Here is a 24,573-nt window from a genome sequence, read left to right as displayed (position 1 = left end):
TGGTGAAATCTCGGGTTCAAGGCCTCCAAGACAAAATATAATAAAAACCAACACTTCAAATGACCTTCAGTATTCAATACCTACCCCCAAATTCTGTGATTATTTAAAGACTATTTCAGACTTCCTTCAAAGCAGCCTTTTTCAACTGCCTTCTCCCTCTTTTCCCTGATTCTGATACACAGGCTATAAAAATTGAGCTGAGAGAGTCAATGCAGTGTTGTGGGTAGAGGCAGATTTTACCACCAAGGACTGATAGTGAAATGGCAGGAAGCAGCTTGGTCCAACTGGCCAGATTCTTTTCTCGCTCACACCAAAGCATAGGTCACTGGTTTCTACAGAGTTGCTAATGGTTTCCTTTGGAAGAAGTAAAGTAAACAGAATAAATAAAATCAGTAAATAGAGGCCAGACTTCAAGCTGTCGTCCTTCTTCTCAGCAGGATGTTTATGTGCTGCAGAGTCACAGTTTTGGTTCCACTCACTGTAAATTCAAGGGACATTTTAAATTAAATTGTAATTATTAACATGCTCCCTCCAATTTTATTTATTGGGGGGGGGGGCGGGGAAGGGAAATGTCTTGTCTCATTTTGTTTAGTTTTTGGTTTATTTTCGGGAGTTTTTTTGTTGGTTTTTTTTGAAGGCAGATCCTTTAATGAATCTCTGTCTTTCTGCAGAATGTGAGGTACAGGTGTAGAATTTCAGTGGGAGAATGACATTTACCATCACTTGAGGGATACCAGTCCTTATCACAGTTTTTGGCTGTAATATGGTAATGAGACAGTTCTGTTTTAGAAATGCATTAAGGACTCATGTCATGAGTCACCAGTACACGAACAAGTCCTAAAGCTGTGGTATAACCATGTTTGAAACACACTGTAAACATGCTACAAAGTGCTTAATGAGACTGTTGAAATGAGTTACATTCCTCAGCAGCTTAAATACTTGCAGGATCAAGGGCTTGTATTACAGATTGAATTGGTTTTCTCAAATCTAGCAGCACAAAAAGAATTCTTAGTTTCATTAAAGAAACATGCATCAACATACAAAAATGAGTATGTTAAATTCCTTGAAATTCCTCTAAATGTATTTTTACAAAGAGTCCAGATTTTTCCACAGATTTAGATAGATAGATCTTTAAAAATATTACAGTTATTTCCCAGGTGGAAAGGAAATCTACAGTTACATCACCAAACTCAAACCTACTCTTTTAGCTGTTGAGTTGTTTTTGGAACTAGTCCTCATTCTACAGTTAGGTAGATTCCTCACTTTGAGTGCTAATTTAAAAGCCAAGCATGCTTGAAGATTGGCATTTCCCTGATTTGATTGAGTCTTTCCATATTCTTTCTAAATATGGAACCAGAAGCAACAAATCTAAGAAATGAAACTGGGTTATTACTAGATTTTAAAAATGAATTTGGAAGACTAAACATTAACATCTGGATGTGAGCCAGGCTCTGAGCTCTTCTTATGGTACTATAAAATTCAATCAAAACAGCAAGTTTAGTACAAAAAAGACAGAGATGGTATTTCAAAAATCTAGATTTTTTTTCTCCCCTCGAGCTCCTTTGAAATGAAATACTGCATTTGAGAAAACATGGATTTTAATCCTGTATTGACTACTTCTGGAGCAGTCTTTACAGCCAGTAGAAGCCTTTCACAAGATAGGAAATGTTCTGGGTTTTTTTTATCCTACATGATAATTAGACAGTTTATTGTTTTCCCATTGTGCTATTTCATAATTTTGTAATATCTGATCTTCACTGCATTCTGATAAAGGAACCTCCCTATAGCTCGGAAACTGTGCTTACCATCTCAAAGACCACAAGCACACACATCTTAAAGAAGATGAGCTGTAGTGTCCTGAGCCAGGTTGTTCATCTCCAGCTGTAGGAAAGTGTTAGTAAGCACCAACAAGCCCTAATCCTATTTCACAATCTGACTAATTATGACTTTTCCTCCAAAATGATCAACTCCTTTCTCTTTTAAGATGTCAAAACTTCATGCATCCCCCAGCTTTTCCATAGTGATCAAAATGTGTATTTTTAATGTAAAGAACAAGTGAGATAATTAATCACTATCATTTCCCCCAGATTTTTGTACAGATCAGGAAGAAGCTGCCTGTAGAATTGAGTTATGATTTCATTTCCTTTGCTGGTCACCTTTAGGTTTTCTTTCACTGTTAATTTAGCTTTCTTAAGAGCAATACTTCCTCAGTGATTACACTGTTCATTAGATTTGTGAATTTTAAAGTGCTCATCCAGTGATCAGCACATCTGGCACAACACTCTGGCAGGCATCTCCTCTGCTCATTCATCAGCAAGGCCTCAGCAACAGGATTGTTGAGGAAAAACATAGCTCATGCCATTAATGTGCTACTTGAGATATTAATAATCTGATGGACTGCGGGAACCCAGGACATCCCTCTGGCTGCCCTGGCTGTCTCAAGACCCTGGTGGAGGGCTTGGAGACCTTGGCATGAAGTCAAAAACACCTGTGGCTTCGATTTTAGCCCGTGGAAAAAACTGCCCACTTTGTGTGAAGATTTACAGGTCCCAAGAGTTTGAGTTAATTAACACAGGGTGAAAAAGTAGAATTTGGGGGATTTTTACAATGGGGTTCAGGAGGCAAGATGGAGGAATTTGGGCGTGTGTTGTCCTTCTTCGCCTTCTTCTTGTCCTCCATCTTTCACTGTGATGGTGACACTTTTTATTGGTTTAGAGTAGAGACACACTAACATAGGTGATAGGTATTGGGAATTAATCGTAAATAATGCACCTGTAGTTCACAGTAAACACTGCCCTAGAGTGCAGACAGAATGCCACGACCCAACTTGCTAGACAGAGCTTAATAGGTCAGAGAAAGAATATTATAGGTAAGAGAAAATAAACAACTTTGAGAAGCAAAACCAACGCATCTGGACTTCTTTGGCTGCGGGGCTGGGAGGAAAAGACTTTTTATGATCTCGGGGTCATCTTGACCACAGAACCCTGAGAATGGACAAGTCCTACAGCCACTGCCCAGGCAATGAAGGGCAGTGCCCACCTCCACCCAGGGCAGGTGGTCTCCTCTGCCACCCCAAAGCTTCTGGGTCTGCTCTGGATGTGCTCCCCAGGAGCAGCAGCAGGACTGCCCAAAGCCTGGGAGCAGGAGATGGGCCGGGCCCCTTCTCCTGGACCTGCTCCATGCTCAACATCATCTCATCCTGTGCAAAGGGTCTGCACCTTCCAGGAGGATCCCTGCAACCCTCCAGCCTGTCTTCACCCACCTCACACAGCTCTGCAGAGCAATGCTGCTTCCCCAGGCAGAGCTGTAGGAAGAGTGTGGTTACTTCACTCTTGCCAGAAGACAATATTCACTTTCCTTGTCAGAACACACTTTCTTTATCTCTGAGCTTTGTCAGCATAGCCAGCTCCTGACTGAAGTGTACTCAACAAAATTGTGCTGTTGACTTACATGTGAGTCTACGTTCTCCATTCTACAGCTGAGGAAACTGAAGCTAAAAGGTTAAAAAGAAAACAGGATTAAAACCCAGGGGTGAAATCCTTTCATTACCTTCAAAAATTCATCCCTGTGCTTTAGGTGCAAACTTGTCACTTAGCTCCTAGCTTTTAGCAGCGTTTAGGTGAGGTCATTGGAAGGATATTAATATTCTCCTTTATATCACTGGAAAGACTATTAAAGGGTAATAATGAAACAGTGCTGCTTTGATTTCCCTCTGGGTTACAGGGGGAAAAAGATGGTACATTGATAGTAAAAGAGAGGATAAGGGTGATGCAAATATAATTTGCAGTGAGACGCTGCTCTGAGCTTTTTTCAGAGGCTGACTTGTCGCTATAAAACTTCCAGTGCAAGGTTCAGATCCTTTATAATGTCACCAGGAACTGAAATCAGAGTTAATGCCTCACTTGGAGTTTTGGAATACTCTTTATTTTACTGTGAAAAATGGATTCAGATGCAAACCTCCATTGGATGACTTTATTTGAGAGCTGGGCTATCAATTTTTCTCCTGTTCTCTCTGCTACTTTAATTTTTATATCAACCATTTAGTTAGTCTAATTTTACCTTTTCTTTTTTTCCTTTGTGCCATGAACCTACGAAGAGCCATACATAATGGTATGTAGGAGCTCCAGCATACACTTTGTGAGGCAGTAGCGTGCTGCATGAGCAGTTTAAAACATAAATAAGAACACTGCTGTGAGCTCAGCTCTCCAGGCTATCAAACTATAAATAAATGCTGTCCTCAATTCTCAGTTACACTGCAGGCTCTTTGAACTGCCCCAGTGAAAAGGGACGGTAAACCATATGGAAGTAGCACATCAGAAACTTCCCCCAACCTCTGGGGGGGTGGGGGGGGAGGAACTACCCTGTAATTAGAGACATTATTTTGTCTGTATTTTTTTGTCTTTTCCCAGGGAATCTCCTGTTTCCGTGTCATGGTGGGAGGGTGGGAGCTGCAGGACCTGGCCCAGCAGAGGTCACAGCACCCAGCGTGGGGGGCACCTCCTGCATCCTCCTCTTCCCCCTCTGCTTTTTTTTTCTTTTTCTCTGCCTTAATGAGGCTGCCCTGCCTTCAGCTGGCCTCCCTTCAGGTGCTGAAAGGATCAGAGTTCAATCACATCAAAGGACCAGTGCCTCTGCCCATGAATTATTTGTGCTTCCTTTGTTATCAGTAAGCTGAGAAGCAAATCTGTTAATTGTATGCATTATGACATTTGGCTGACAGCCACAGTGAGGCAGAAATCAGCACCCAGATGATAATAATGTTATAATCTCAGAGTTCAATTATGAAGGCTGTGCTGGCATTTAAAATCAAGATTTTAAACCGTGCAAAACATCCCACAGTGCTCAAAAGGGCAAATAATAATGCTAATCTTGATACAGGGAACAGGTATAATAAGATATATAAAGGAAGCTGCCAATGAATTATAGATGTTCCTATATCTGTAGAATAATAGGAATCATTCTCTTAATTCTGACACCTGGAAAGATGCCACGAGAAATTATTATGTGATTGAACTATAAGGATTTAGAGGGTAACAAGGTGATAAAAGCAGTTATGGCGCCTATTTATCAAAAACAAATTGTGTCAATCCAATCTAATTGGCTTCATTTTTTTCAGGGATAATAGGGGATAAATTAGATACTTTGTCTTAAGACTACTGATATGGTCATATGTGACAAATTACGATGAAATCCACAGACTAAATCAACATCAGTTAGGTGTCCAGCTGGTTGAAAAACCCAATTCAAATTATAGTTATTGGTGGTAAGACTGGGAAGCATCTCTAGTCTGTGGCTGGAGATCTGTGCTGAAAAGGTCACTCACAGTTTCAGGGAATACTTTCTTTCTTACTTGGACTCAGATATGATTTCTTGAATTAACTTCATCCATTCTGTCCAGATAAAATATACAGACTTTTGGCAGAACATCAAGAATCCCCAATTAGAATTGGAGAACAACCAATTCTTTTAGGAAATTTATGTTCATATAGGCATACAGGTAAGTGCCACTAAAAGATGGTTCTCTGTAACAGTTATACATTTAGTGCATGGATGTGTTTCAAGTATCACTGTAGCTACCAGCAGCCAGGGTACCTTTCTGGAAGTTTTCCATATTCAGTCAGTTGCCAGTTACTTAGAGAATTAGGATTTTCAGGCTTTCAAAGGCATCTAATTACGTTAAAAGCCCAGCTCCTTCTTCAGCTTACTGTGCAATGTAGGAACTGAAGTGTCTGCATCACTTTTAAAGGTGAAACTTCAGCCTTAAATAGCTTAGGGAATTCTAATTTGCCAGATGATGGGTTCACCTTCTATTAAAGTCATTGAAAGGACCCTCCTTGCTCAGCCCTCTTGTTCTCTCAGGATCAGCCCTGTAGGAGCGGGGAACAAAGCAACATGGACCCGCTTATGCATCTGAAGGAGATAACTTTATGGTAAAAATTGGCCCCTTTTTATACTTTAATTTTGACCTGACATAACTGAAACCAAACCAACACCTAACAGAACTGAAGAGAAAGAAAGAGCCCATTGGCTGGCTCAGCTGCAGTGCTACTATGCATGCATCCTATCATCCAATCAGCTTCCTGCTCATACATGGTCTGCGCATTCCTTCAGCCAATCAGCTTCACACTCATACACCATCCCTGTGTACTTTAACCAATTAGCTTCCTGCTCATACACCATCTGTGCATTCTTCAGCCAATCAGCTTCCTGCTCATACATGGTCTACGCATTCCTTCAGCCAATCAGCTTCCTGCTCATACACCATCCATGCATCCTTCAGCCAATCAGCTTCCTGCTCACACACCGTCTGGGCATCCTTGCATCCCTACTGCTCCAAGCATCGCATTCCAGCACAGCCTGCAGTCATCTCCACTCAGGCTGCAACACTCACAGCCTGGCCTTTCTGCAGAAGCTTCATTTTCCTTCTCACTGCATTGCTCTTAATTTAAAATAAAAATAAAATGGAACTCAACAAGGTTCTCTGAACTAGGATAAAACTTGGTACCTACCAGAGAGATTTTTTAAGCAAGCTGCAAAGCTTAAAAAACTGTGTTTGTGAGCATGATTGACCATTGGAGACCTGAAGAAGCTTTGATCAGTTTTCAAAGCCTCTGGGTAGTTTATGATTCTGGGAAGATTTGACAGTTTGAGCTCTGTGTACTTCCAACTCAGAGGCCTAGATATGGGATTGGATTAATATTGATCCTATCTCAGCAAATACCAGGCATATTTTTTTCTTCTTTAAACTGTTACAGATTCATGAAAAAAATCAAAGCAGCTGGAAATGAAAGACCCTATGGGCCATCTTCTCAAACGTGCCTTCACCTGACTTAATCTGGTTCAAAGCTCAGTGAAGACAGTGAAAAGAATCCCACAATATAAGTAGAAAATTGATGTGGTTCTGTTAACAAACAAATGCCCATAGACAAACCCCAGTTTGAGCCAATTATGTGCATTAATTATATGAGAAGAATAGAACCTAAAGATATACATACCAAACCCATTTCCTTTACAGTTCACATATGCAGATCATTTTTCTTGCATATAAAAACTAACTGAAATGGCAAAGTGCTCACTCACAGAAGGAGATGTACAGGTTTTTTACAATGACAGATGCCAGCAGAAGGAAAATGTATTTCTAAAATGCATTTCAGTAGCTCTTTAGGCAGCCTAGGGGTTTTTGACAAGGGCCTTAGGAGTTTCTCTTTTTGCATTTCTCTAAATGTATTGGCTAGTATAGGAAAGGCTCACTTTCCAAAACATATAATATAAACAGGACTGTATCACAATTAGAAGAAACATAATTTAAGAAAGATTCAAAACTAGCCCTCTTTGCATTTTTACAAAAGATTGTGAACTCTAATTGCTAATATTTACATAACTCTGGAGCATGCATCCCTCTGGTGAGCAAATGCTAGTATGCAAAAAACTTTAATAATCTGTCATTCAGCAGTGAGACTGTAATAAGGTACAAAATATAGCTTGATGTCAGGATTCCATTAGGTACTGTTTGAATCCAAAATAACCACTGAATTTCTCCAGTTTCAATTCCAATCACTACCAAGCAAATACATGGGTATGTCCATATTCACAGAAGGGAAAATTTGGAGCAACCCATGGCAGCAACACACCACAACCTCCAAAATGGCCCCTTCACTGACACACACATTCCATATGTCCTAAATCTGCAATCCCCACTGAAACTTCATATAGCAAATGTTCATCCCATTGGCAGGGATCAGTCCCAGGCACGTATAGATACCCTGATGGAAGAGGTAAGAGTTTCCCCGAGCTTCCTGTCTGGAAGCAAGTCCAGATGTTTGCGGGTTTGTGGAGTATTCAAATCTCCCCACCGTGCACAGACGTCAGGCACTGAAATTCCTGCATCCACTGGCTGATCCTGTTTCCACACTGCTGACAAACTCCATATAGCTTCAAACGGACCCCAAGTTTGGTGTTGACCAATGGTTCCTGTCCTAACTTTGTAATGAATCTCTAACAATTCCTTTATCAGCTAGACAGCAGGCACTGTAAGGAGCTGAGAGGGCTCAGTTTTGGCACCAGCAGTGGGTCCTGCAGCCTCCTCCCTCCGTTGCTGCCTTGCAGCTCGTCCTGTGTTTATGCTCCTCTGTAGTACCTTTAGACAAACATTCAAACATCCCTGCCCACAAGTTTCCCGTGCACCCAGCAACCCAAAGCAAGCTTGGCCCTGGTGATCCCACATTACCCATCTGTCCCAACACCAAACACCCATCCCTTTCCTGTTCCACGTGGGGATGGGATTGAAATGTACCTTTTCCACGCTGGGAGCAGCAAGAGCCTGCGGGAGTGCATGGGAGAGGGAGGCAGAGCTCTCGCCCAGCACGCAGAGCTCCTGGTAACAGTGAGGTGCCAGGGCTATAATTAGCCTTGCACTGGGCTCCCGGCTGGCATGAGGAGCTGCTCCAATGTCGGGCACGGGGCACGTCAGGACGGTGCCGTGCTCCTCGCCCTGCCCGTGTGCTGCCTGCCAGGCCCCGTGCTAGGGAGCAGCAGGCTCTGCCTTGGGATGTGCAGTTGGTGTTGGTGACCACGTCAGGAATTTGTCCCCCACAGACCTTGCACAGAACCAGGAATATCTCTGGATGGCTGCTGTTCCTGGGTGGCTGGAGCAGCTCCAGCACAGGAGCACCCTCCTACCTTGAGGTGTGGGAACGCAACCACAGCAGATGCTGTTGCTGACCCTATCCAAGTCATTCCCAAAAACAAGGGAATGTCTCCATAGCTGACAGAAATTTTCCCAAACTGATCCTCTTGCCCTTCTGCGAGATTACCAAGGGCTGAAACTACACGAAAGAAGGATTGCTGACCAAATTGAATTGTTATCTGTATATTTTATGGCTATCTTCTTGTTTGTGCTGGTATAGATCAGAAACAGATCAACTAAATTCATCCAGAATAGTGGAGCTGCACTGATATATATATTGGACTCTGAAAATTAAAGAGGAATAGAAAGGTCTATAATACACAATTTTTATTTCCATATGTTTAAGCAAAGATGGAAAAAGATTAAGCAGAATTTAGGGTTATAAATTGGATTAATGTTGAGCCAATACTTTTAGTTGAGAAAGGCATTATGGGCTTTTCAGAATGTTAGTTTTAAAATGACATTAATATATTTATTCACCATGCTAATTAGTTGATTGATCATAATAATTTTTGAGAAAATTGAAAACAAATTTTCAAGTATTTCCTTATCTAGATTTTTATTCTGATGATTTTATTACACAGTTTTAATAAAGGCCATAGAGGAAATGTGCAGAAACCTTCAACTGCTAATAGCAGTTTGTGGGGTTTAGAGGAAAAATTAAAGTATATTATTTTAAAAGCATCTTTCATAGCATTTGTGAACAGAACTAGAGAAAAAAAAATCCCAGTGATTAAAGTTTATCCTTGTCAGAGAATTCAATTGACCAGATTAAAAAGATATATATTGACTAAACTCCCAGACTGTTCTTATTAAAAGTTCAGATTTATCTTAGAAATAAAAATACCCAGTCTGATACCACAGGTCTCACAGAAGCCAAGATAGAACAGTGTGCTGATGAAATGCCACAGCTGTGATAAAAATGTACCATATCCTGTAAACTGTCCTGTTCTCCTCTAACTTGGAGCAATTTATAGCATGGTGCTGGTTAACAGTGGAGCATTTATGTAGTTAATTTATTTATATGAAGCCAGTCCACTGCCTAAATATTAATCATGTTTCTTTATGGGTGCATTTCTTCTGATAATTTCTATAATGAGCCTGTTTTACAAAAACACTTACACTTTTAAGGAAAATTTCTTTTTATTGCTCATGAAATTATGAGTATTTCTCTTGCACTTCACTGAATTAACTGGGACACCCCGTCAAGCAGTGGGGCAACCCCTGGGCAGCTCTCAGCAGCACTTCATTATGTCACAAATTGAGTGTGTGCCCCCCATATTTTTGCTGAAATTAAAATATTTTCTGCTGTAAGCCAAGCCTGTTTTCACCTTCTTCATGTAATTAAGTAATAATATTTTAATTCTGATATCATTATCTGTTGTCATGGTGATTTTTATTATAAAAATGAATGGCTGAGATGTAGGCGAAGACAAGTTTTTCCTGAACTTTGTTAAGCTAATACCAAGGGAAGAGTATCTGTGATAATTCAATAAATGTGTGATCTTTTAGCACAGTGTATTTTAAAAAAATGAGGAGGACTAGGCATCAGAGACAGAAAAGGCACGTTTTATGCAAATTTATCTGTGTTTAGAAAATATGTGTTAAATTTAATGTTTCAGAACAGTGTCTGCATAACACCAGTCATACAGTACATGCTGGTGCTGCATGAGCAAAGACATTCCTTTCTAAATCTCAACTCTTAGTGATTCACTTATTGGAAAAATAGCCTTTTTTTAAAAGGAGAAAGTCTGACCAGTTTCCAAGTGTGTCTTTATCACAATCCAGACTTTGAGAACAGCTACCCAAGGTTCACACTTCACCTGAAAGCAGGACACCTGTTCTGGTGGGTGGGTGCACACGAAGTGTCCATGGGTGAAGCTTTGCTCTGGTTTGCCACGAGCAGGACCATGAGTCACAGTCAGTTCTAGCTGAACTTAGAGGAGACCTACATCAGCTCAGTTAAACTCTGCCAGACATCAAGACAATTCTTTTCTCCCACTGAAACATCACAACTGAGGTTCTGAACTCATCTCCCCGGTCATTCTTGCCATGGTTCAGAGCAGAACCACATTCTCCACTGAAAAATACACAGTTGTGTCCCCAAATGGTGGCACATCATCATGGCTTGGTAGAGGAGACCCTCATGCTCGGTGACCCCATGCCCATGGGTGGCTCACACTGCTTTTCTCATCTCCCATCTCAGCAGTTTCTTGGGGTTCCTCAGCCTCTTTTCCTGGAGAGTGAGGCAACCTCTGGTTTGGCCGCTGGTACCTCACGTTTGCTTTATGTCCCACATGAGCGGTTCTGGCATCAGCTGAGTGTGGAGGTGCCTCCAGGCACCTCATGACACAGCTGCTCCCTGCTCCCAGCACATCCTGCGTGGGGCTTTGGCATCTCCTGCCTGGGCAGAGAGCCCAGGTGCCTTCAGCCCTCGGGGTGGGTCTGGACCACATTGCAATGGTTGATCTACAAACCATTTGTTGTCAGAAGCAGTAATGATGTTTCGGTTATCATATCTGTATAAACAGTGCCAGTTTGGGTACAGAGGGACAGAAAGACCAGAAATACAGAGATTTCAGGTTTGACTGTGTTATCCTCTTATGACAGACCAGATACTATATTGATTTGGGGTTTTTTTCCTTGGGTTTAGTGTTGACCTTTAGAGCAGGCCAAGGGCAATCTGGAACTTGTCTGTGACCACAGGCTGGGGAGACAGCACCCTGCAGCCCCTCTGAATTGAAATCTCTTTCTGGCTCTGTCAGCTGATTCCCAGGTTGCCTGACAGATAATGTGGCATGCCAGCAACCCGCTGCTTTTCCATTTAAATTAATGATAAAGTTGTGGTTAAATTAACACTCCAGCAGAGGTAATAAGGACCAACTCAGCAGCTGCCATGATGTATGCAAATTGCAGTTTCACACATTAGGAGCTAGATGTTGCTTAATTTGTAGGTCTTTCTGTCTTTTAAATGAAAGAGCCTCCATCAAGTTCAGGCAATCTTAAAACAAAAGGCGAAAGAAACTCCCCAAAGGCAAACACTCCAGTACTTCTAACTGCACCTACAGTTTTTCTTCTAGGGTTTCCCTCCTGAGCCCCAATAAACAGTTATTACTGAGTTACACTGCACTGCTGGGTGCTTTTAGGCAAAATATCTGCTGATTTCCAAAGAACAGACAGCCTGATTAAGGAGGTAGCGCCGGCACTTTGGTATAAACAGAAGCCTCATTTAATTTGCAGTGGTGCCACAATCCTGAGGCTCAATATTCATCAGGGCTTTTTCCTCTGGAAATGAAACTGTAACAGAGCAAAAGAAGAGCTGTGATAGCTGCCAGCTAATCAGACAGCAGGAACAGGCTGATAGGAGAGTAATTTTTCTCCTTTTACATAGAGATGGGAATGGAGATGCAAAGAAGCATGTAACTGGATGGGTTTTAGGAAAGGTTGGTCCATACATTAGTATTAATGCTCCTTAATCTCTCTAAGAAAATTATGGATGTAACTGTGTTAGAGTCAAAAGATTTCCAAATTGACACCAAAACTGAAACTCAATAAGGGAAGTGCATCCTCAGAACAGCAGATCTTGGGGTTATTCTGGCCACAGGAAATAGGAATAACTATTGTCCATCAAGGTGTGCTCTGTGAGAAGGAGCAAAATATTAAAACATTCTGAATCAAATTTCAGCTGGCTCAGAAACATGCAGTCACTGTATATATGGTTAAAAGTATACTTGAAGTTCACACGATAGTTTCCAGGTTTTATTCAGAAAGGCAGAGATTTCATTCTAAAACAAATACTATCCACATGACTTAGGGATTTGCCTATCTTTTTTGCTCTTCTGACTTCTGTGGTCAGTCCTCAAAAGCTATTGCTACAGGTCTTTGAATACCTTTGGTGGAGATTCTTCTTCCTGTGCTCTTGTCACCAAGCCCTCCATGCTCTCTTCCTGATCCTGGATGTCACCTGGATGTCAGCCTTCACCTCAGCTAGGGATATCCCATTAGCAAAGAAATAACAGGAACTTACTTGCCCTGTCGAGTCGGTTTATTTGGCTGCAAGTGTTGAAACAAACTCTCACAGGAAAATGCAAGATAAAAGCTGCAATGAATTTGTGGACAATAAACACTCTGACTATAACCAAAACAAGGGTGTCTGAGAATGATTCCCAGTTCCCAGAAGTGAATGCATAGTCAGGACAGTTTCCAGCTCCCTGCTGCAGTCTCCATTGCTCTTACTTTTCAAGGAAAGGAAATCTTGAAAGAAATCAGGTGGGATGAGAGCTGCAGCTTGCCCTGAGCTGAGCTCTTGGAGACGGCGATCAAGGGAAAATCCCCAGGTGCCTCCATTCTGCTCTTCAGATGCAGTCTTGCCAAACTTGGGTGGCTTACTGTTCAGAACACCAAAGTAGACTGCAATTCTGTCTGCTCTTACTCTGTCACTCAGTATAAGCCCCTGCCACTCTCTTAGGTCTTTGTCTCTCATTGCTGAGCTGGGATAATGATGATTTCCTAGCAGTCTGAGAGATTAATTAGCACTACTAAGCTGCAGGGCCCACTCGCCAATTGTGCAAATACAAGTTTGTGTATTCCAATGAATTCTGCATTTGCTGCAGCCCCCCAGCCTGGGGCACAATAGAAACACCAACAAAATTTTTTAAAAATTAGAAAAAAAAGCCATTGTTCTTCTGACAAGCAGAGGCAATAACTCTGAGAGACACAGAATACTCCCATCATGGGCTTGAGGCATTTGTCCCTAAAGTGGTATGAAGATGATGTTGGTTCATACATGTCCAGTCCTGAGTGCTGAGCTGGAGGAGGTTCCTCTGTCCTATTCCATGCTTTCCCAAAGGTGACTGGGATTTGTAATATAGTGCAGAAGCTCCAAGCCACATGGTGAAACTCTGTACCAGAGACACACAGACAGCCTGGACCGTCTGTCCAACCCTGGGTGTCAAGGTGAGTGGGAGAGAGATGGTCCCAGCAGGAGCATGAAGGAAAGAGCACCGGCAGTGCCTTACCCTCACAGCCCTCAGAAAATGGTGCACATCCTGACAGGCTGGGCACCACATACCCTCCTTCACCCCGTGACCTGAGGCACCCAGCTGCAGCTTTGAGAATTCACCACTGCAGGTTCTCTTGAATTAGGAGGTAAAAACTTGGAAATATCTGCAAGGGTCACCACCCTTTTAATTGCCCTTAAACATGCAGCTGATTTTGCTGAAATCTTGCAGCTGACCATAGTGGTTTATCCTAGAGCAGCATAGAAAATAAACAGGAATTAGGATCCTTCAAAAAAAAAAGTAAAATTTCTTCTATTTCTATTCAGAAAAAAAAAAAAGGACGAAGAAATGTAGCATCTTCCAAGCTACATCCCACGTGGCAACCTTCCAAACCTCTTTCCATATGTTCCTAAGTGTTGAAAGCCCAAATGTTCCCTATCTTGCTGCCAAATTCTCTGCATCAATCCAAATGGCTCTTACAATACAGTTGGATATTGTCTAGTGAAAAAAAATCCCCTCAGATAGATTGATAATTAAAAATATATTTGATCATCAGAGAGATATGACTGGCCAAGGGGTGCTGTGCTGAATGGATCATTAATGCTCACATATTTCAAAGCAGAAGGATATCTTTCTGATCTTATTGGAGTTGCCCCAGAAATCCTTAATTGTTACAGAACATATTGCTGAAGAGATTTGAAACTGGGCACAGAGGAGGAGGCAGATGAGCCACAGCAGAGATCCGCACTGCCGGGTGTGTCTGGGGAACGTGTCTGGCTGGCTGCAGAGGGAGGCTTTGGGCTCCAGCACACATCACTGGATTGGTCTCAACCCTGTCTCATTTCAGACTGAGGCCCAAAAAAACCTAAAGGCTAGGAATTTATCCTTGTTTTAAACCTCATAGCTGCTGCTGTAATCCCATCCCTGCAAGTTCTGGGGTGCTGGGCAGAGCTCTTGGGATGTGATGAGGCTACACGTGTGGGTCAGTGCTTCTTGGACACATTTCGTAGCATGGGAGGGAAAGAGAGACTGTCCAGTTTGAGAGCTGAATGTTGCAGCCTCCCATATGATGTCCTCTTCCTCAAACTGTTGCAGCATTTCTGAGAGAGAGAGGTCATGATTTATGTGTGGAATGAGATTTGAGCTACTCCAGTCAAGACCTCAGATTTGGGTCTTGTGAGGCCTTCCAGCCTGTGACGCAGTTAGAAATTCAGAGTTTGTGGCGCAGTTCGAAATTGTATTAAAGTGTGATGGGGAGCACTGGGCTGTCTGAGTGTGAAGTAGTATAGGTTTATAGTGTAAGGTTTAGACCACCTTAAGACAAAGATAAACAATGTTAGCTTGCCAATCAGAGTGCCTTTGTAAATTGTAAACTACATAGAAGTGTATAAAAACTGCCATCTTCTCTCAAATAAACAGAGAACGTTGCATTAATCATATTGGTTGGATGTGCATTCTCTCCAGCCAGTTTTCCTGTGTTATGAGGTCCCTGGCTTTTTCAAACCTCCCAAGGTTCACGAATGATGAAGCTTCATGTAGATATCTACATCCAGGAGATATCCTTCCTCTTGTGTCTGAAAGCATAGCGTCTCCAAAACTCAGTTTCCTTTTTAAAACTTACTGTAACTCCAGAGAAGGTTCAGTAATATACCTGAAAAAGCCAACAAGTGAAAATAAATACATGCTGGTGTCAGAGCATAATACCATAGGCTGGAAGGTTCTCATCTGCAAGAGCTCAGGAGTCCCCTCTGACTGGTCTGCAACAGGAGTATGAACTGACCTCACGAGTCCACAGCAGCTGCAGATGCCACTGACTCCACAGCACGAACAAAACCACACATACCTTTGCTACATGAGAGCCAGACTGTAGCCAAGATACAATGGATAACTTGTGTTGGAAGAAACAGGATGAGGTTTGGGGAGCAAGCTCTCAGATACTGTAACTTTTGATGTTATTAACAGTACATGCTACTAATTTTACAATAAGATCAGACGACAGGTGTTGATGGCCTTGGGGATTGAAGACACATCCCTAAAGCATACAAGGCTCTGGTAACCATCCCTTCATGTCCTGAGATTGTCCAAGAAGCATTGCCATCTTACACAGGAGATACTTTGGGATGCTTTATCCCATTTTTCACTGCAATGCTTCTCATTTGACTTCTCCTTTCTGTGTACCCCTGGGTCAATTACCACATGCATTAATTCAGCCTAGGAGAAAAAACAGTGAGTGCATTTTTCTGTACTGGAATGTATAAAGTAACTGTAGCAGAGACTGTAAAAATTAAATAACTGAGAGAGAACAATTATGAACCAGATGCAAACAGTGATGAGTCTGGTACTCAATGCAGAATAGATCACCTGTGATTTCATTAAGTTAGGGCACAACACTGAGCACAGCTGGGCCTTAGCTCTGTTGGTCACCTGGTGCTACCTCTGTAAAAGAGCCCTCCCAGGATCCAGCAGTGTATTTTGGGGTAAGGTTTCTTTAAGACATTAAGATGCTGCCCAACACCTATACTAGGATGGCAGAGTACCTGCTACAGTTCTTTTCTTGTTCCATAGCCCAATGCTTTATTTTTTTCTGTAACATGTATTTCACACTAGGGGTATTTTTTATTTTCTCTGGTACTATTCCCACTTTACATCAGTGTGAGCAAGAGCAGGATAAGGCCTCCAGTTAAATAACTAATGCAGCTGTTTTGCTGAACCAGCTTCCTGGCTGGGAAATGAATCCAGTCAGCTGTGGATCACAAACCCAGTAATAGAGATTTCAAAGATTTCATACATTATTTTTTTTTTCTTAGTATTTGAAGAGTTACTTTTCTTACAAAATCTGTTAGTCAGATGTTAGGAAGTAATTACTGTACATGAATCAGAAAGGGAATGCAAATCTTATATTGCGCATGAGTTGACTCTGTAAAGAAACTGATGATAGATGACAAAAAAGCTAAAATATATCTGAGTGAAATATGCCAGATTTTGCCTCAGGATTATAAGGAAGAAGGAGCACAGGGCAAGCTCCTCTCATGAGCCACATGTTCATTGTCTTTCCAAAACAAGCAGCCCACTGCCTTTTTTATCAACAGTAGAACTATTGAGAGAATTTGGCTCTGGCTGGGCAGGGAGAGTTGCCATCAACACCTAACATCTAATTGCTTTCCAGGCAATTGCATCAGTGTCCACTGTGCTGGATAGAGCTCCAACATCACAAAACTAAAACACTCTCAAGTGTCCCAAAGAATCCTTAGATCATGGAGCACAGAGATATGGCTGATAAGACTGATCATATCAGTTAAACTCTTGTCTCCATGTACAGATTTATTGTAATTTTTATGTATAAATACAAACATTCTTCAAATTATGATGTCAGGAGTAATAACACCAGAACAACAGGATAGAAAACAAAATTGTAGGGAAAATGTTGCCCTGAATAATGCAATTTTCCAGTCTGTGGTTTTCTCCAGGCCACAATATCCCATATATTTACAACCTGGGCAATCTTCAGTGGCTGAAAAAGTTGCTGCTTCCACTGTACACAGTGCTCTGATAGATTTTGAGATGAGGTGGGAGTTAATAACAGTATAATTGGGTAAACAAAATCAGGAGCATTAAGAATGGATTCTGCCCTCTGCCTCCAGTATTGAGCCCTACTTTTCTCTGTGCTGGTTTCTCCTATGTAAAATACAGAAATCATTCTTCCTTTTTGAAGTACTTTAAAATCTCAAGATCAGAGTACTACATTACAGTTAAATAAAATATCTCAACAACTGATAATAAAATTACTGTGAGTCTTTTTCCATCACTAGCAGTTAATGCCCTTCAGAAATGGGGTTTCTGTAATTACCTTTATGTCACAATGTGGCTGGAGCAACTGAGGCTCTAATCAAGGAAATGATTCACCTGTACTGTGAAAGCTGCCTTAAAATGCTTTTTAGGGACATAAAACAGACCTTCAGATTGTGCTTATTGTCACACATAAAGTCAATTTCATTCAAAATACAAATTCCACATCAGTAACTACAGCCTTCTAAATTCCATCCTGGAGTGTATAACCTATAAACACCATAAACAGAAATGTTACAAAGGAAGCCTTTAAAATTACACACCAGACAGAATGTTTAATATTTCAACTCTAATTAACCATATAAAACCTAATTTTGAGAAATGCTATGAAAGCATCAGGGTTGGGTGCATTTTAAAACAGCATTTGTCACAAAAAAAAAGAGCTTGAACATTTGGGTTGCCAAGGCAGAAACAAGCACCACGGACTCTCTTTACCCTTATGGGGATTCATCAAGGTTGTGCAGTGCAGCTGTTGTCTTAGTAAAAGAAAGTATCAGCCCCTGGCTGAAGGAAACAGAAACATAATTATGTTATGATGAGCTGGAAAACGTGCAAAGAAAAATTGGAATGCAAAGCGTGATAAATGATGCTTTGTCAATTGCAAAGCAGCGAGAAAAGCAGGCAGCACAATAAAAGCCCTTCTCCAGTTAATGCTTCCAGTTCAGCTACCAAAATAAAGCACCACTCTGACCATGGCAGGGTAGTGCTAGCTTTTGGCTGTAGCATTTATCCCTGGTGCAATAATGCTGGGTTTGTAGAGTAGATTATGCAGTCAACCTTAGGAATAAAAGCGAGCAAAGAAATGGTCAAGTACTCCTCAGAACTGAGACCATAGTTCCTGCTAAAGAAAATTCATAGTGTCATCTTACTCTGAATTTTATTCATATTAAAATACAAAGGTTTGGACTTTCTCCTTCAGGTTCCATTTGATTATGTTTTCTGCCCCCAGAACCCTTTTTCTGCCAAGGTGACCAACATTTTATGAACATTACTATGGCCATATGCAAGGAAATGTCATTCTGTAAAAAAATTCTTTAAGCTGTCTGTGCGGACATTGACAAGGGCAGGATTTCCCTTGAGTTAAACCACTGAAGTTAATTCTAGAGATGTGTTCAAATCCAGAGGGAAGATTGGACTAATTATATACCAGTACAGGAAACTTTTATTTAGAAATTGCAGAGATAAAAATGGACAAATGTCTAAAGAAAACCTCTAGATAAAGGGTAGAATGAATAAAAACAACCCAAACCAACCCAGCTGAGGGTTTTTTGGTAGGGCTCCATCAGAGCTGAGGCTGTGCCCTCTAGTGCTGGCCACAGAACTGAGCTGAGACACCACAGCTGAGCCTGTGAACTTCCAGACCTCTGTGAAAACCTATTCATTCCCAAGGCAGAGCTATTCTCAAGCCAAAAGGCTGCTAGAATAACTCTATCAACCTCTCTCCTATGGAAAAAAGCTCTAGGGCAGAATTTCCACTCTCATTTTGAATTTCCTGCCTTTGGAAAATGCCTTCCTTTTCATACTAAAAATGTCCCAGAATCTGGTATTAATAATCTTGTGGGGTTTTTAATAAAAAAACCCAACCAAACAAAAAACCAATCGAACCACCCAACAAAGTATGTATTGCTTCTATAATGAAAAACAACCAGTTCTCAAATTAGCACCTATGTAGGATAGGTAATCTTCTATTCATCAGTTTAAAAGGCTGCAACTGATATTCAATTACTGTATTTTTAAGTGTGTATTTTTCACCCTGTCAAATAGAGAGCACAGTCAAGATACTAATCACTCCATTCATACAGCTACTGTTTGCAAGTCACAGATTTGTGACTTTTCATGACAGCATGATTTGCAAATTTTTATTACCTAAAAAAAATTAGGACTATTTTTACCACTAATTATTTTTATTTACATGGTAAAATTATTTTATTATTTGACTGTAGTTTACATCTAGGGGTATTAAACCACTTGTATCTTAAACTAATAATTTCATTCCTACTGATTGGGGAAGGTGAGATTACTAAGGGGCAACACATCAGTGGAAGCCTGCAAACAATTTCTGTGATACTCATATATTCCCTGGGCTTATCCTTCAACCCTTCTCCATTTCACACCAATTTGTGAGGAGGTCCATGATGCTGTAGAATTTTTCAGAACAATCTTGAGCTATGTATAATTCCTCCTGACATTGTTAAGATTAACTTGATCAATACAATATTTTCCTCTAGTATTTTCTTCCTCAGTCTGGTTTGCCTGACACCAAGCTTCTTTTCTGGCTGTAAGACATTAAAATAGATATTTTACAGGCAAGTGAGAACAGTTCATCCCAGCCCCCACTCCTGTCTCATCCCCATACATGTCTTATTCAGGAATACCAACAGAAAAGCAAAGGCAGATTACAGAAATAAGTAAAGGTGAATGACTGGACTCCATCTAAGGATTAATAATAATAATTTAAAAAGCAGCCAAAGAGAAGGGCAAATCCAAATTAATTACTCTAAACTGGCAGCTTTAGTGGCATTGGCTTATTTGATTTTCACTTGATTTCAATTCTTCCTCTTCATGCTTCATTTCCCATCATTTCCCACATGTTCTATTGCTTGTGCTGTCTGTTGCTCTCTCCAGCTGCTCCCTGACTACTGTAACTTCCAGCATTTTTCTGGTTTTGCAGCAGATTCTTTCATAACCACATACTCCTAATATATTTTATTATTCTTTCCTCCTCCTCTGATATTTTTTTCCTCCTTCTTGTCAGCAAAAGTTTACTTTGTGGTCCTGGTGAGCAGAATCCCAAATAGTTTAGCACACAGAGCCCATCAAATCTACTCCTCAAACAAAACCACTGCTTTAAAATTTAGGAACATGGTGCTGTCAACAAGAGCAGAAGGATCTCACACAGTCTATTTGCCTTTGGATGTCAACAGGATAGGATCCATTAAAAATTCATTTTGAGAACAAAAGCCTAACTGCAAAGAAAGTCCTTGATCCTTGTTCCCTTACCCTACTATCAGAGCAAAACACCAGCCTGCTGTGCCCTCCTCTCCTCTCCTCTCCTCTCCTCTCCTCTCCTCTCCTCTCCTCTCCTCTCCTCTCCTCTCCTCTCCTCTCCTCTCCTCTCCTCTCCTCTCCTCTCCTCTCCTCTCCTCTCCTCTCCTCTCCTCTCCTCTCCTCTCCTCTCCTCTCCTCTCCTCTCCTCTCCTCTCCTCTCCTCTCCTCTCCTCTCCTCTCCTCTCCTCTCCTCTCCTCTCCTCTCCTCTCCTCTCCTCTCCTCTCCTCTCCTCTCCTCTCCTCTCCTCTCCTCTCCTCTCCTCTCCTCTCCTCTCCTCTCCTCTCCTCTCCTCTCCTCTCCTCTCCTCTCCTCTCCTCTCCTCCTCACTATCTCTGCTGTGATATCAAGTTGCATGGCATGTATCTACTCTGTCATTCCAGCAATTGATCCTTTCCCTAAAATTTACTTAATCTGAAAGTGTATCTCTTTTCTCTATATTCCTGTGCATACCTTGGGGGTCAATGGAGACACTTAATTAAGCAGGGCTCAGCCTTTAATAAACCAAACATCCTTTCCTACAAAGATTGAGTAATGCTGAGTTAGTGTAAAGATTCACCAAGTGTGAATCTGTTTTTTATTAGAAGTTGATTTGGCCTAAACTCTATTTCTGAAACACATTTCACTCTACCGAGACAAGAGAGGATGTTACAATCTCATAAATACTGCTTGCCCAGGCAGCCCTTTGATTTCTCACAGGGAGCCAGTATGCAGCAATTGCTCTGCTGAAGCCTGGTGTGTAGTCTGGTTATCAGGTACGTGAATTCCCCAGACCAGTTTTCTCCAGTGGCTTTTCATTCACAGCTTAAACTCTGCAAAATAATAAAACAACAAGTCAGCAGTTGCTCCTCATTCATTTTCATGTTGTTAACATTGAGATGGGGAAGCGTGTATCACCCGTGGGAAGAAATGTCCTCGAATTCCTGGGGTCTTAGGGAAGCTGGTGAGAAGGGAAGGAGCTGTTGGTTGGTTCTCCATTCCAGTGCTGTGGTGAGGAGCTGGGCCTGCAGAGAGGGCAGGCTGCACCACAGTTATGCTGTCTCCAATTTTAGCTACACCGAGGTTAACAGGCTATCAAGGGAATCATATATCTGGGCTGACCAGGGCAGGCTCTCAAAGTCAGGATCTCACCCTTGTGTCCCAGCAAAGGTTGTTTTCCTTGAGATGCTATTTTTATCCAGAAGTTTAAAAAGATATTTTCTCCCCAACTCCCTCCACCCCTCTGTGGCCCTGGGAACTCAGATATTCCCAGTACCACAGCAGGACAGGAGCCTGTTCCTGGCATCAGATTTCATGGATGGCTGTAGGGAAGCAGTAAAGTGTTCCTGGCAGATAAACCCTGAGCAGGGGAAGAGGCTTCTTTCCTTCTTTCTTTTCTTCTTAATCCAGTTATTATCTGATCTGTATCATTTAAATAATTATATATGTCCTTGCTTCCACCAACTCTGGAGCTGGCTTGTGATAGCTCTTTAATTCCACCCATTCATACTTAGATAGTAACTGGCCTAGCAAATTGTACAGCTCCAGGTACAGCTCCCAGGCTCTGCTTAAGAGCCATCTGACCTAAATCTCACTCATTACAAACAACCATAAATGTTGGTTTTGTTCAATTTTTTTCCCAAACAACAGCAGTCAGAAAAACATGTAATTTTGCTTTTGCCATTTATAACTAACACCCCCCAGGCACTTAATATAAACGGCACTGAAAGATGAAGAAAATAAAATCCGGTTTTCACTTCCTTTTTATTTTTGTACGGTTCATCTCTGAGGCTTTGCATTTATTGTTATTAGTGTTAGCATGTATTTATTTCCTTTCCTCAACCTTTCTTCACAGATTTACACTTGATGAGCATGTACCTTCATTTCAAAAATAAGGTTAATAGCTGCCTCTTCTTAGAAAGGCTTGAGACCTCTAAGCATATGTAGGCATGTAAAAATGAAAGGAGCTGATGAAATGTAAAACGCATGAATCTGTGCTCAATCAATGCTAACCACTTAGCAGTATTAAATGACAAAATTCTTTATTGGGATAGATCCCCTTAAAGCTGGGGAGCTATTTTGACTTCAGGGAGCCTTGCTGTGACAATTTTTATAAGCAAGTATCATATACACCAAATAGATCTCACATTACAGAGTTAGCAGCACATGTATTGCATATAGTCTAAAGTGATATCGTGATTTATGTGAGTATAAATCATATGCTGTGTTTATAAATGACCTTTACCCTGAATGAGGCTGCAAAGCTTGGGCACTTCTCTGGGCTAGTATCGGAGTGATCACCCCGGTATGGCTTCAAAGCCTGAAGAGATGCACATTAAACAGCAAGTTTGGTGTTGGGATCCCAAGGAGCTGTTCGGACCGGGGTGCCCAGGAGGCAGCACGGCTCCACGATGTCCTCTCTCCGAAATTCTCCGCTCCCGCCCCCGGGGTGTCTCCGCTGTCCCCCAGCCCGCAGCAGCTGAGCGGCCGCTCCCGTGCCCGGGTCCCGGGGCCGGGGGCTGCGGGGGCAATGCGGCCGCTCCCGTGCCCGGGTCCCGGGGCCGGGGGCTGCGGGGGCAATGCGGCCGCTCCCGTGCCCGGGTCCCGGGGCCGGGGGCTGCGGGTCGCTGCGGCCGCTCCCTCCGCCGCGGCGGCCGCCTCCCCAGCGGGGCGGCGGCGGAGCCGGTGCGGAGCCCCCGCGGGAGGGCACCGGGGAAGGGGCGGCCGTGCCTCCGCCCTCCCCGCGGCCAGGCGGCCCGGGGGCACCGCGGGGCTCCCCCGCTGCTCGCCCAGTCCGGCCCAGCCCAGCCGAGGGTGCGGCAGCACCGCCCGCCCCTCCATCCATCCTTTCATCCATCCACGCATCCGCGCATCCATGCATCCTCCATCCATCCACCCACCCACCCACCGCCCTTCCGCCGCTGTCTCCCCGTCTCCGGGAGCAGCCCGTGCGCACCGTGCGGTGGAGCCACCGCGCTTCGGCTCCGCCGGCGGTCGCGGAGCCGCCGCGCCCGGCCGCGGCCGGAGGATGTGTGTGCGGGGCTGGCGACCTGGCATCGCGTCGGTGCTTGGATCCTCCCTCCTCCCTCTCCTCCTCCTCCTCCTCCTCCCCTCCCTCCCGCTCCTCGCCTGGCAGCGCGGGGCTGGGGAAGTTGCGCTTACACGAGAGATGGCTTCGCAGCGGGGATCGCTTTGAGGAAAGGTCTCCCCCTCCCTCGCCTCCCCCCGTCGCCGCGGCCTCCGAACTGTAAGTGGCAGGAAGGAAGTAAAGTTGCAAACAACCTGCCGCGGCAGGAACTTTGTGAGCTGCTCCAGCTGCATGTGTTCAAGGTGCCTTTGATGTACGTGCAGCAGCTTCTGGAAAGTGGACTGCAGCTTTCCCACCCGCCAGCCCTCCCTCTCCCCAACCCTTCCCAGCCTCCCCTCCCACCACCGCCACTTCAGCCCGCACACGCAATTTGTTTGAGAAGGAAAAAAAAAAAAGTGATGAACGAGAAGTGGTGAATTACCCAAGCGACTTTCCTCAAAGAGCGAGCCGGCCAGAGGAGCCGGGGCTCGCCCCGCGCAGCGCCGGGAGGGACCCGCCGGGCGCCCGCCGGGAGCCGCGGGGCTGCCGGGCTGTGAACGCGGCTCCGCAGCGAGATGCAAAAAGCCTCATCTGCTTGCGTTTGACTTGCGATGCCGGCTCCTCACTAGAATGCAAACGCTTGCACAGGATGAAAACAGGTTTGTGGCAAATTCTCTTGGAAATGTTTTGCTCCCCGCCGCCGCCGCCACCTTCCTGTCTGAGATGTCAGAGAAGATCTTAATGATGACACGGTGGCAGATACCTCTGCTGTGTACCCTCCACTGTTCTGTGGAGATGTTCCGCCAGAGATAAATCTTTTATGCAGCTGTCTTTTCGTATCTGTAGCGATTGCTGCATAATTTGCTCTTGATTGCAGTTGAAATATTCTCTTTAGGATCTGCTTCACAAAATGATGCAAAATAAACTCAGATGGGAGAAGTGCGGAATA

At 43.0% G+C, this 24,573-nt stretch overlaps 2 protein-coding genes and 1 long non-coding RNA gene across 6 annotated transcripts in view; 1 reads left to right on the top strand and 2 right to left on the bottom strand.

The window, feature by feature from the left end:
- Window positions 1-8,480, bottom strand: part of KBTBD12 (kelch repeat and BTB domain containing 12) — a 42,422-nt gene extending 33,942 nt beyond the window's left edge. The window contains exon 1 of the mRNA XM_021532134.3: window positions 8,294-8,480. The gene's annotated coding sequence lies outside the window, so the exon portion shown is untranslated. The remainder of the gene's footprint in view (window positions 1-8,293) is intronic.
- MGLL (monoglyceride lipase) overlaps window positions 1-24,573 on the top strand; it is a 104,198-nt gene that overhangs the window by 17,618 nt on the left and 62,007 nt on the right. The window contains exon 1 of one of the 2 annotated variants that reach the window (XM_021532152.4): window positions 24,151-24,283. The exons of the other annotated variant lie outside the window; for it this stretch is intronic. Coding sequence (XP_021387827.1) covers window positions 24,274-24,283 — 10 coding nt within the window. The 5' untranslated portion in view covers window positions 24,151-24,273. Of the gene's footprint in view, window positions 1-24,150; window positions 24,284-24,573 lie in introns of those variants that run through there. 2 annotated transcript variants of the gene reach the window in all.
- LOC116184078 (uncharacterized) lies at window positions 21,121-24,208 on the bottom strand. Of its 3 annotated transcripts, none has more exons than XR_004148810.3 (2): window positions 24,067-24,208; window positions 21,121-21,390 (listed from the first exon to the last, which is right to left on the bottom strand). It is a non-coding gene; the product is annotated as an uncharacterized LOC116184078 (long non-coding RNA). The 3 variants fall into 3 exon arrangements; XR_014958147.1 differs by lacking the exon at window positions 24,067-24,208 and adding an exon at window positions 23,514-23,605; XR_014958146.1 differs by lacking the exon at window positions 24,067-24,208 and adding an exon at window positions 21,476-22,754.

This window comes from Lonchura striata, chromosome 12, assembly GCF_050655825.1.
Source record: "Lonchura striata isolate lonStrDom1 chromosome 12, ASM5065582v1, whole genome shotgun sequence".
Taxonomy (NCBI): domain Eukaryota; kingdom Metazoa; phylum Chordata; class Aves; order Passeriformes; family Estrildidae; genus Lonchura; species Lonchura striata.
The sequence above is the reverse complement of the archived record's forward strand: the minus strand, read 5'-3'. Positions and strand labels throughout refer to the sequence as shown.